We start from the raw sequence: 12,680 nt of genomic DNA, 5'->3' as shown, positions 1-12,680 counted from the left end.
TTTTTAACTGTACGAGGGAATGTATTAATCAACCGAAAAAAACATACTTAAAAGAAGGTTTAGCTCAATTCCTAATGGAGGCTATTTTTAGGATTCTATTTGGGGGAGTCTACGTTTTGGGCATGTGTGTATTCCCCCAGACTTATGCTAAGAAAACAAGCTCAGGCACCTAAGATGATTGTACTGCGGTTGTTAATTTAGTTTTAAAAAAGCCTAAAGTAAAAACAACTCATACATAGCTGTACAGATATACTTCTGTTGGATTTGGCAGCATATTTAATTCAGTGTTCCACAGATTTCATGTAGCTATTGGCTCAATGAATAAACAAGGTATTTTTGTCACTCAAAACCATGTATTATATAGATATAGTGTATGACAGATATGCTATTTTGGGTCATTTTAGTCATATGAGACAGGCCAATTGTGGCTTGGTCCAAGGTGCATAAATCACATTTTATACAGGGTGTAAAAAAACTGACACCTGGCAATGGTCGTAACCAGTGCTCATTGTGAGTCTGTGAAGGAAAAACCTTTTATGATATGCTGTGATACACTGGTGACCTGTCGAGAGACCAATGTCAGCTGGGACTGGCTCCAGCTCCCCTACGACCCTCCAAAGGAAAAAGTGATATAGATAATGGATGGATGGACAGAGACACACACACACACACACACACACACACACACACACACACACACACACACACACACACACACACACACACACACACACACACACACACACACACACACACACACACACACACACACACACACACACACACACACACACACACACACACACACACACACTTACCGTGGCTTGCAGCAGGTACTTTAATCATGGTTTTGACAACTGCAGTCTCGTGGCTGTTGAGTTGAGGCTCGCCAACGTCCTCACTGTGCAGAAACACAGAATGGAAACACAAATGATATGGAAATCACTTCATATGTTTTGTAATTGAATTCATAATCAAAAGCAGTACCCCAGAAGCCACTGCCACTGCACATTCATAGATACATAAACTGTACTTGCATTGCTTGAATAATAAAATGCAAAGCTATTATTTGCATCGGCTCATTCAGAGTGATGAATCATACAACAGGACAATGCAAACTGTAATTTGCCCAGATGTCACCATAAAAAAACACTTCAGCACAGTCAGATTTACACGTTCCTGTTACAGTAAGACAGACTCCAGACCACCTACCTGCTGACAGAGGCCAATACGGTACCAACCAAAACACAGAATGCAACCACAGCCAAAACAGTCCAGTGTTCATGGGGCACGTCCTGATTGTGAGTACAGTATGTGCACATGGATGTTGCCATTCACAGCAGAGTCCAGGCCACATCAGGCCAGATGAGGGAGAAGATATGGGCTCGGTTGCGCAGCACTAATAACACAGCACAGCCATTTAAACCTGATGCCAGGATATCAATTCATATGGTTCAATAGAGAGTAATCGACTAGAGTGGAGTGAGACGTAGCATGGTGTAATGAAGAAACGTACCCAATCCTGATATGCACACAGATGCCAGACTTACAGGGCTAATGATGGAGAGGAGACAAAGTTCTTGTGGAAAGTCTGACCACATTCAGTTCACTGGATTATCTGTGTATTCTGTAACAACTGCTGCATATAGAGAATAACAGTGACCGCCCACTTTTAGAACGGCTCTGGTTTCCGGAAGTAAATCCCCCCATAAATTTTCTCTATTGATATTTCAATTGAACTCATTAAAAGAGTTATAAAGAGTTATAAACCTGGAACCTGGTCGACCAGAGATGATCATAAAACATTTGATTCAGAGCAAAACAAATATTGGAAAATGGGGGGAAAAGGCAAAGGTACAAGACTATGCATAAACAACTGCGAATGATCACTTTCCAATGACTTCCAGTATACATGATGTTTCCTAAAGTGTATCGTATAGTAACTTGTATTAACTAGTATTGATGTGAATCTTCTGATCGTAGCGGACATCATTTTCGCAGTTGTGATGCAGTTGTAAAAGTGAGCTTCACCAATCGGAAGTGTCACTACTACACCTGAGGATTATGGGTAATGTAGTACTTCTCCTTAACATAGCAAACAAAACACATGTTTCTTAAAACACAGGTGATATCATACGGACTTGTGGCTTCTACAGGAGCATATAACATTGTGGTAAGTCTACCTAGGGATGGTTATAATCAAAATCTCTCTTCAGAAAACGAATGGGTGTTGAGTTCAGTCGAGGTAAACACTGCTGCCTCCTCCTTCATTTTAAATGTCCCTTCTGAATGCATATGAGTTTGGACACTTGGGTCAAATACTTCTGGAAAGAGACTGTAGAGAATGATATGGTTCCACATCAGAAAACCCCAGAACATTAATCCGAATGACGAAATAGAGAAAAACGACTGCGGGCCCGGCAGTTATTCACAAATAAAACCAGACAACCGCGGTGCTGTGCTAAATCGCCAATTTGTTTTTAATGAGTGTGAATTAATTAGCACACAGTGATATATTGTGTCTCTAAACACACAGTATAATATCCGAGACGTTGTTTTGAGTACTTGATCCACACGATCTAAGGCAACACATATTTTCTGACGGCAACATCTTCTTTACCAGGGTCACACATTCCCACTCAGGTCAAACTGTCTGGTAAGGAAAACATGTGGCTCTGGGCAAAACACTCCCTCGTGATGCAAACATTTCTCTACTTGGTAAGGAAGTTATTTTTCCATAGTAGAATATTAATATAAAAAAAAAAAAACTATATCTCTTGTGATTTATGTTAAGAGGAACACACTTTTCTTGCTCTGAGAAAAAAAATGTCCCTTGATAAAATCTCTAATGGGAAGTTTAGGGATTTATCGATCAATTATCCGTTTATTATCTGGCTTTGAATTCATGTGAAAGAGCAGAGCAAAATGTCTCTTCAATCAAATATTTCCCTTAGGCCTCAAACTCTCTGCTGCCTTTAAAAGTGATGCAAATGAATAACTTCTCTATGAGTAAGATCAAGTGTGTGCATGTCTCTTTTCGTGAACACTTCAAGTGTGTGTGTGTGTGTGTGTGTGTGTGTGTGTGTGTGTGTGTGTGTGTGTGTGTGTGTGTGTGTGTGTGTGTGTGTGTGTATGTGTGTGTTCATCAACGCCAGCCGAGGAACTTGGGTGGGCCAGGAATCCCTCCCCAGATGTATAACATCCATCACTGTAACAGTTGGATCGCTGCTGTCTTCTCCTTGTGCCTGACTGTTAGTGGACTCATGGGAGACAAGTGTTGTGGCAACTGGAGTCACAGATACAGTGAGCTGTGCCTGTAGGTTTTGTCGGCGTGTGAAAGAAAGTGAAACAGAATAATTGAGAGTGTGATAAAGTCTGAGCCATGTGGGCTGTTAGACATAAATAGAAAGATGAGGAGGAATGCCTCTGTAGATTCTCTGTGTTTCAGCTGCCCACAATTCATTTGACCACACAGGACAATAATATCATGAAATGCTCCCTACAGAGCAGAGGGGGGGGTCCAATGGAGCCGCTTTTCCACTGGTTAAAGAACCCCATTACACATCTGGCTTTTGTCTGCAATAGGAATGGATTCAATCGGCATTCACTCCCGTGTCAAATGACTCTGTGGTAGACACAGGTTTTTAATCGTCTCCGGCTCCGATCGGCAGCAATGGAAACGTGAAACCAGAGTGAATTTGCTAATTTGGCAAGACAATTGAGGGGAGAGAGCGCCTCAGTAGTTGGTGTGCTCGTGATGGTGAACGTGATGCACCAGGGGAAAAAACACAAACTTCTCTACTGGTCATGGGACAGATGTACAAGTCACAAGAGGAGAGATTTACCTAAAGACATAGACAGCATTGACGGGGGAGGAGAAAAGAGGGTCTCCCTCTTCTGTGGCAGACTGATGCCAAGACACCCTTTGGTGTAAGAAGAAAAACATTAAAGAAATAAGGAATAACTTCGAATACATGAACACAAAGTTGGTTAGACGGCTGCCAAAGTGGCTTTTCCAGGCTTTTCACACGTACATATAACAGTTACATTTAGTAGTTGTTATATGTGCTGTTGTTGAAAAGCAAATGTGACTCTCATCTGTAAACACAGTGTTACACAGTGAAAAACACAAACCACAGTGCGATGACAAGCATTGAGATAAATGCACCCAGTGGCCTGTTGATTGGTTCCAGCTAATCAGACTATCGTTGGTATAGGACTGTCAGACTGTGGGACATCGCTCTTCATTCTCATCATCAGATCATTTGACCAGCTGCAACTGAACTTCTTGTATCCACAGCCAGAGATAATAAATTAATGGGTACAGGAAGTAGGATCAAAATTGCCAGTGAGCTGCAAATGATTATTTCCTTCACAATCCATGTGCATGTAATTTGTTGTACTCTAATTTGCTGCAATCTTGCAATATGTATAACTGCTTGTGACTTTGTGAATCTTTTGATTTGCAAAGGTAAACAAGTTGGTAAATCACGTCAGTTACATGAGAAAGTTTCTGCTTCATCAACCAAACTAATTTCACAAAGTGGAAAATTTGAATTAAAAGAAATTGGAAATAAAAAAGAAAAACTTCACTGAAAACATCAAGCAGAATGGTTCTCACCATATTATTAAACTTAGGTTATTAAGGATATACAAATTAATTTAAATGTATATTATTAAAAGCAGTTGATGAAACTCTGAGGCCTTCTCCAAACTACAAGTGGAATCTTTTAAAAATATTTAATTTTTTTGGTGCTATTTTTGCCTTCATTCAAAAAAAAAAACTAGAGAACAAATGCTCAAACAAGCATGCAAGGCCATCAGGTGGCAATAAAGTCTACATCAACAATCCATTGAAACCATAGACCTTATATATGAAGTTGATACCAGAGAGTAACATTGTGAGAATGCTCAGTGAGCTGAGGTCTAAGAAATATTAGGTGATGCAGATGCCTGTGAATGCCACTCTGCACTTTGGAAGGAGTTTGTAAAAATCTCTGTTTAAGTGACTTGAAACGCTGTTTGTGTTGAGGAAAAAGTTTGTTTTGCAAAACATGCGCTTTAGTGTGTACAGGGCGTGAGCCTTAAAGCTACAGCACCATCTATTCACATTATCTTTGCGAACAAGCTCGCCCCATTCATTTCGCATTAGCTACTGTAACTGGCTAACAACAGGTGACAAATAGAGCAGGAAACAAGACGTTGCCCAGTCATTCAGTCATTAGAGCCAATTACAGTGCAGCTCGTTAATATTCTCCACCAATCAGGCCAATTACACAGGAACCTAATTGTATTCTGCAAGACTGTGATTGGTTGATTAATGGAGAGTCCCACTGTTTTGCTTCAATAGTAGCCAGTTAGAGCAATGACCATCTGGATGAGCCACATATGGACCTGGTTAACTGAAGGGATAATTAAAGAGGAACCCGAGGAAGAAGTGAGAGAGGGACACATTTATTTTCTGTGTATTTGTCTTTCTCTCCTGTTCTCTCCTTGTATTCTCACTTTCTTGTCTTTATACCAAGTGCAAACGTTGGATTTTACACTATTGCACTGCATCATTATCCAATCGGTGGCCTTGTTTTACATCCCTGTTATTGTCTCTGTGTTTGTCTTCTCTCTTCCGTCTATTTTCAGAGCTGTGTGCTGCCTGATAATGAGAAGGCTTGTTTGCTGGTATTAAGCGATAATGAGGAGCAAAACAAAAAAAAAATTCAGCCCCCTTACTGTTTACATATGTAAAGTAACCTCATGTGTATTGTAACTCCAAAGAGAACTTATTATGCGTCTCATGACTGTGTTGGTTTTGTTTGAACATTGAACAAATGGCCCATTAACATAGCTGAGTGCTGTCCAGCATCTCTCTCCAACACATAACAGATGGTCTATAATTTAGCAGTGTGATATTCTTTGGATCAAGTTCAATCCTCACACGCTACACAATCCATGCATATGCATTCACACGCACACACAATGACAAAGACACCAATCAGCCCACTCGCTCAAAATTGTCTTTCTCTCTCACACACACACACACACACACACACACACACACACACACACACACACACACACACACTCTTACATCAAGGTTTAAATGTGTACAGTTGTGTCCACCAGCCAATGACTGATCTCTGTGTGAAACTGCCAAGTGGTTTCTCAGTGACCACAGAATGTCAGAGTTGGTATGAGTTGTCTCAACAGAAACATATGGACCGTGTCTTCTGGAGCTGGCATGGTTTGAGCAAACATGGCTTTTTTTCGCAGCCATGACGGCCATGTTCGATCATAGACTGCATATAAAGATTGGCCTGGAACTAACCACCATATACACTCCTGTAACTTTCACCATTTATTTTTTATTTTTATTGCAGTGATGACGGTAATGAGCTCAATCATGCCGTCAATCTTTCAATACAGCCGTCAATCTTTCAATACAGATCTTTATATTCAGTCTGAGTTCAATGGACACAATCCACACTGTGGATAATATATGCTAATGTTCTTTTAGCATTAATATCATTAAACAAATTTTACAAGAATGAATAACCTGCTACCCCTCGAGAGCTCAGCTGCGCAATTAAATTTAAGATATTTTCCAATCCTAGTCATCTTCCATGTAATGTGGGTATTAGTTAATGAGCACTATGCTTGAAAAGCTGCATGCATCACAAAACACTGGTGAGCACAATTAAAGATTCAAGTGGTGTTATACTGTATCTCATTATTTTTTAACGACATGAAGATGTCACTATTTCCTGGATGCAGACCTGGACAAAACAATAATGATGAATAAACATTGGCTGTTTTCCAATGTTTTCAACCTGAATTAGTGTTTTGTCCAGGTCTGCCCCGTCTACCTCTTGTTCTTCGGCAGGTGAAGCTCACTGACGCTGCGGCGCTTCTTCTTTTTCCTCAGGAACAGTGGTGAAGCTTGAATCACTGGAGTGATGAGCAGGGCGTCCAATAGGGACTGAGACGCTGCTTTCTCAGGAGGCCTAACACTGCTCTGACAGGATGTTCTGACCAGAAAAAAGGCAGAAGACGATGGAACCAAGATGCCATTTGTGAGAAATAAAAACAACACAAAAAATGAGAAAAGAAAGGTAAATCGAAAGACTAGAGGAAGAGGTTGGAGTACACTTAATGTCTGGGTTCACCTCAATTACCTTGACTGCACTGGACTACGACATTTTGGGTGTGTCTGTCTCATCAGCTGTTTGGGGGCACTGGGAGTGAGGGGAGGTGGAGAGGGGGCTGCTCTGGGCAAGAAGTCCAGAGGACATGACAGGAGCTCTCTCCTGTTTGCACACACACACACACACACACACACACACACACACACACACACACACACACACACACACACACACACACACACACACACACACACACACACACACACACACACACACACACACACCAAAGACTAAATGCAAATGACAAATCTAACAAGCTGAACCAAGCCATGTATCAGCAGTGTGAGGTGTGTGCAGGGTGGGGTTACACAGTAAAGTTGTAGACTTCCATAGTTTTCCACAACATAACCATTTGTGTCTATCTCTATAGTGGGATTAGTTTCAATACTGCAATCGCCAACAACACAGCCTTACAATCACAAACACACCACAACATCCCTTTGCACTCGGAGCTTCTCTCTGAGCGCTCTTCAGTCTTCACTCTCGGTGTTTGACTTCGAAATTCACTAAGCCTCATGAGGATTGAACTCTTATTAGCCTACGATCTTGCGAGCAGTCTTCTAACACTATGAGCTATTTGGTCCGACAGCTGACCCTCATTTCCTAAAGCTGTCGTATGTTTATTTTGGTTGTTGGACTTTACAAACTCACTGCAGATCCTGAGGATTGAGACCTCAAGATTCCACTCCTGTCTGCCAAGAACAGAAATCGGAGGATTCAGTGGGCACAGGCTCATCCGAACTGGACAGATGTGGAGTGGAAAATGCTTAATGTAGCCTGGTCTGAATTTCTGCTGAGGCATACAGATGGTTGGGTCAGAATTTAGCAAACAGCATGAACCCAACCTGCCTTTGGCCAGTTTTCCAGTTTGGCAGTGCAGTGGTGAGGGTAACGTTTATTTAACTGCCAGTCAATCATTGTTTAAAAATCCACAGTCTATCTGAGTATTGTTGATGACCATGTGCATCCCTGAACGGCCATATTTACATCTGCTAATGGCTACTCCCAGCAGGATAAAGCATGATGCTGCAATATCTTGTGGAGTCAATGCTAGAAAGATAATATAAATGCATACACACACATTCACACACATATGTATACGTCCATGTACAATAACACAGAAGCATGAGAAAGTTAGTGCAATAAAAATGCGGCGTGGTATTTTCCTAACAATATTGGAAGGAAGGTGAAGTGTCTTGCAGTTTAACTTTGTACCTGAGAGGTTTGGTAGAGAGAAGATGATGACGAGCTGATAAATGAGACAGATGAGTACTGACTTGGACTGGGGAGCTGAGAAGAAAGAGAGGAAAAGCTGCACAGACTGGAGAGAGAGTTACAGTCAATGAAGTGTCCCCTGTTCAGATTTTTTTTGACTTCATGTGAATCAAGTATTAGAAATACGGTGCTGCACCTGTGTTGAGTTGAAAGGTGAAACGGAGGTTGCATGGCCCTCAGAGACACAGTAGCCGGATTGTGTAACTTATGGATGATATCATCACGGCCATTCAAACCGTTAATGGACTCAAACTTTTCCCAATCTGTGCTGCCCTCTAGTGGTTTCTCATGAGAACTGCTAGACCAAAAAAAAAAAATGACAGAAACATTACAAACACAATTGACCTTTCAGCAGTGAAAGTTTAGTGGAGCTGTGAGAGTTACATCTGAGGTGGACGCTCTATAGACAGAGACTGGATCAGAGCAGGTGCCTAGTTGTTTGGATTTGAGATGGTCCAGAACTGCTCCCACATGAGGAGTATACTCCCAGTGTGTGGGTCAGTAATACGCTACAAACAGGCAAAAAGGATGCTGGAGTCTGGTTACAAACAGGACTTAGTCCTAGAAAAGGATATGGACATGTTGGCTGGTAGAAACACAGCATTAGTAGAGCTGCCATTTGTCTCTTGGGAATCTAAAAAGCTGTAATGACGAGATAACGGGTTTTGAAATGGAGCTGAGCCATTATGTGTTAAAGTCACCAGAACCTGAGCTAATGGGTCGTCCATGCTGGACACATGAGTTGGGTGTTTCTGACAAAACACGTCAACAGGGTTTGACAATGGGATGGCGACTAGATGGTGAAGAAGGTGTCCTGCAGGTGGTATGTTGTTATTGATTTTGGGTTTTTAAGAGGCTGTCACGATTGGAAACAAGGACCACAAGTGATTGGCTGATGAGCTTGCTGTCTGAGGCTGTGGTTGGTCAGTTTGAGCAGATGTGGGCGTGGCCTCTGCATCATTCAGGCTGCTGAAAGTTGTGAGTGAAACACCTACTTGGTCAGAAGACTGATGTGCCAGTAGATATCAGATAGCAGAGGATCATTTCATTTGGTTCAAGTTCTGTTTGTGATTTCAATTAACAATTTAAATTGAACTTTTGATTAGTTTTAGTGTGAAAAATATCAGAAAATGCACCTACGTGAATTTAGTGCTGAAGCATGTCCCAAAAGTGTCTCAGGTTAAACTTCTAGGTTAGATCACATATTAAGTTATTTGTTCACCTTTTCCCACACAACAAACTAGAAATCACCAGTTTGTTCCAGTGATAAAATATAAAGGGATTTTTATGACTATTTTGTGACTGTGTTGTAAAGGGACAATTCACGGTGACGGATGAAGAGGTGAAAAAAGTGCCACAGGCTAAAATGACTTATACCTGAACGTCCCAATGTTTGTCTCAGAGTCAGCGAGACAACTAGAAGAGGAAAGAGGAAAGAGGAAAGAGGAAAGGAATGAAAGGAAGGAAAGGAAGGGAGGGGACACCAGACAAAAGAGAGAAGGAAACAAGAAAAACTCAACCACTTTATTAGCTACAATATAGAATAATACTTCAAACTCAAAACACAGAAAAAGGAAATTCAACACAATTATAATCTAGAGAGAGGAAACTATTGTAAAATACATGTGCAGGAAGTAAACATGGGGGGTGAAATATATGTAAAGGCACTAGATAAATATTTTACATAGTAAAATTGCATTTATACAGTCACTTTGCAAACCATCAAATCACAACAACCTGATTTCTGAAAAACACCAGCAACCAAGAAGCCTCCGTTACTCGCATATATACTATAGAAATATTTTAAAGTGTCAATCTGGATTGTCACACCACAGCAGCATAACATATGGTTTAGATATACTGTAAATACATTCAGGAGTTTTTCAGACGTCATCATATTTAAAGACAGTGGTTATCAAATAGTTCCGATGCTGGCAGATAGACGGATGTAAACAAGCTTTTAAAGGTTCTAAATAGGTATGAAGTGAGAAGTGTCAACATACAGTTATTCAACAGTCCAATTGAAATCAAGGAAAGTTTGAAGGAGAGTTCTTAATGCACTAAAGTTCAAAGAATCTCAGGATTAGCTGCCATCCTGCAAACCACACATCTTTTCCTTTACGTCATATCAGTGGTCTGGAGGAAAGTGAGGGTGAAACAACAGTGTGGTATTATAGTGCTTTTGTAAAAGAGAGGAAGACTATTGTCATTTGTTTTTTTTCATGCATTTCTTCCTCATTTACACAGTATGCAGGCCCCCAGGATGTGGTGCACGTGTTTTATACGAGTAAATCTGTATTTCTGTATTTCATGTTCTATAACTCAAAATGAATGAAAATCATTTATTTTCTTTCAGTGGGCTGATTCTGCTTCTCTTTTCCCATTACTGTGGGAACAGGTCCTGTATCGCAGCTATATTGTATGTACTGGTTTACATAAAATATTTGTCAAAGTCTGCAGTGAAGACTGAGGGGGCAGAGATGTGGATAGGAAGCTCCACATCTAACAGATTGGAGCCCTCAGGGTTTTACACTGACAACTGAAAAGTTATTTCCCACTTTCGTTCTGATGATTCACTTTGATGTTTATCCGTATGAAGATACTAAAATAACATCTCTGACATGATTTCAGATACGCAACAAATGCACTTTAGTCAAACTCAAAATTTCTGAATATTATAAAGTGAAAGCGAAAACACACCCACAGCTAAAAGTGCGTATGTAGGCATCGATACCTTTGGGGGGGTAAATCAGTGGAGTGGGCCCAGCACATAAGCAAAAGTTAAATAAAGGTCTGAATGAGGCACATAAAGTAACACACACATTCTCTCTCACACACACACACACACACACACACACACACACACACACAGAATTCCTTTGCAAACTGCAGTATTTTTTCTTTTACTTCCTATTTTCCCATTAGTCCACAAGCTAGTATCCCTGCAACAGTCCAATTCATTAACAACTATCTACAGCAGTCAAACTGATAGTAGGGTACACATACAAACATAGGTGGACACACACGCACACACACGCACACACCCACACACACACACACACACACACACACACACACACACACCCACACACGCACACACACCCACACACACAGTCTACTGGACATTGAGGGTGCGAGCAGACACTCCATGGTGCCAGTCTCTCAGCTCGTTGTACTTAGGGCCGATCACCAACCGAGTGTTGGTCTTGTTCTCTCTGCCGTGACGGAGGAGGAGAGAGAAAGGAGGAAAACACAGCAAAAGAGAGAGAAAAGAGGGATTTAGGAAACAAAGAGCATTTGCCCGTAAATCTGCGATGAGACACACTGCAAGCCAAACCACCAGGAAAGCTTGATGTTACAGACGCAGCTGATACCACAAACAAAAAGCTGATGATACTCAGGAAACATTTAGATGGAGAAGATGGGAGCAGTACAGCTGTTATCTATGATCACATTCAAGAAAACAGTTAAAGACTCCATTGCCATTTCTTCAAAATGCAGCCTATGAATCAGGGTCAGTATGGACTGAAATGATGAGGTAATTTGACCAAGGGGTCACACACCAACAACTACACAGACGTGGAGAATGACTGCATGTTGGCATCAACGATCACAGACAGTCAGTGATCACACGTGTCACCACAAAGCACCAGGAGCGATGCACAGCCAATGGATCACATCACAATGAGAACACCACATTCGAGCCACCGTCGCCCCGGATCCCAAACACAGGTTAAACAACATGCAGCACTGCAACGGCGTCACGCCCCAACAACCAAATGCACAAACAACCAGGAGGAGCACGCACACCATCACACACAGCCACACGTGGACTGGTATAAGCACAGATGGAGAAGCTCTCAGCGACTGGTGTGATAATCAACATTTCTTTGTGATATTTTGGCGCCATAATGAGAACTGACATCATGTAAAGAGCACACAGGTCTGGCTTTTGGCTTAATGGATCAAATGTGATCCTTCCTCCGCCGTCTAGACAGGAAGAGCCCACACATCATTACCTTTGCCAGATTTACAGTCAGATTCTCTGTGGCTGCATCAATGTAGACTTTTACAGTTTACATTACAGGCACCCAGCGGAGAGGGTTAAATGATATAACAGCATGAAAATGAAAAGAAAAACATTCCGAGATTTCCTGGAATAAGTAGTGTTACGCCAATAATGGAAATAGTCATACAAACAACAGA

The 12,680-nt window shown here is 41.3% G+C and overlaps 1 protein-coding gene across 1 annotated transcript in view; it reads right to left on the bottom strand.

The window, feature by feature from the left end:
- The window catches only part of pdlim5a (PDZ and LIM domain 5a), a 59,529-nt gene that overhangs the window by 7,860 nt on the left and 38,989 nt on the right, over positions 1 to 12,680 (bottom strand). The window contains exon 8 of the mRNA XM_034595380.1: positions 819 to 901. Coding sequence (XP_034451271.1) covers positions 819 to 901 — 83 coding nt within the window. The remainder of the gene's footprint in view (positions 1 to 818; positions 902 to 12,680) is intronic.

This window comes from Hippoglossus hippoglossus, chromosome 9 (genome assembly GCF_009819705.1).
Source record: "Hippoglossus hippoglossus isolate fHipHip1 chromosome 9, fHipHip1.pri, whole genome shotgun sequence".
In the NCBI taxonomy this organism is placed as follows: domain Eukaryota; kingdom Metazoa; phylum Chordata; class Actinopteri; order Pleuronectiformes; family Pleuronectidae; genus Hippoglossus; species Hippoglossus hippoglossus.
Note: the sequence above shows the minus strand (reverse complement) of the source record. Positions and strands in the feature narration are given on the sequence as shown.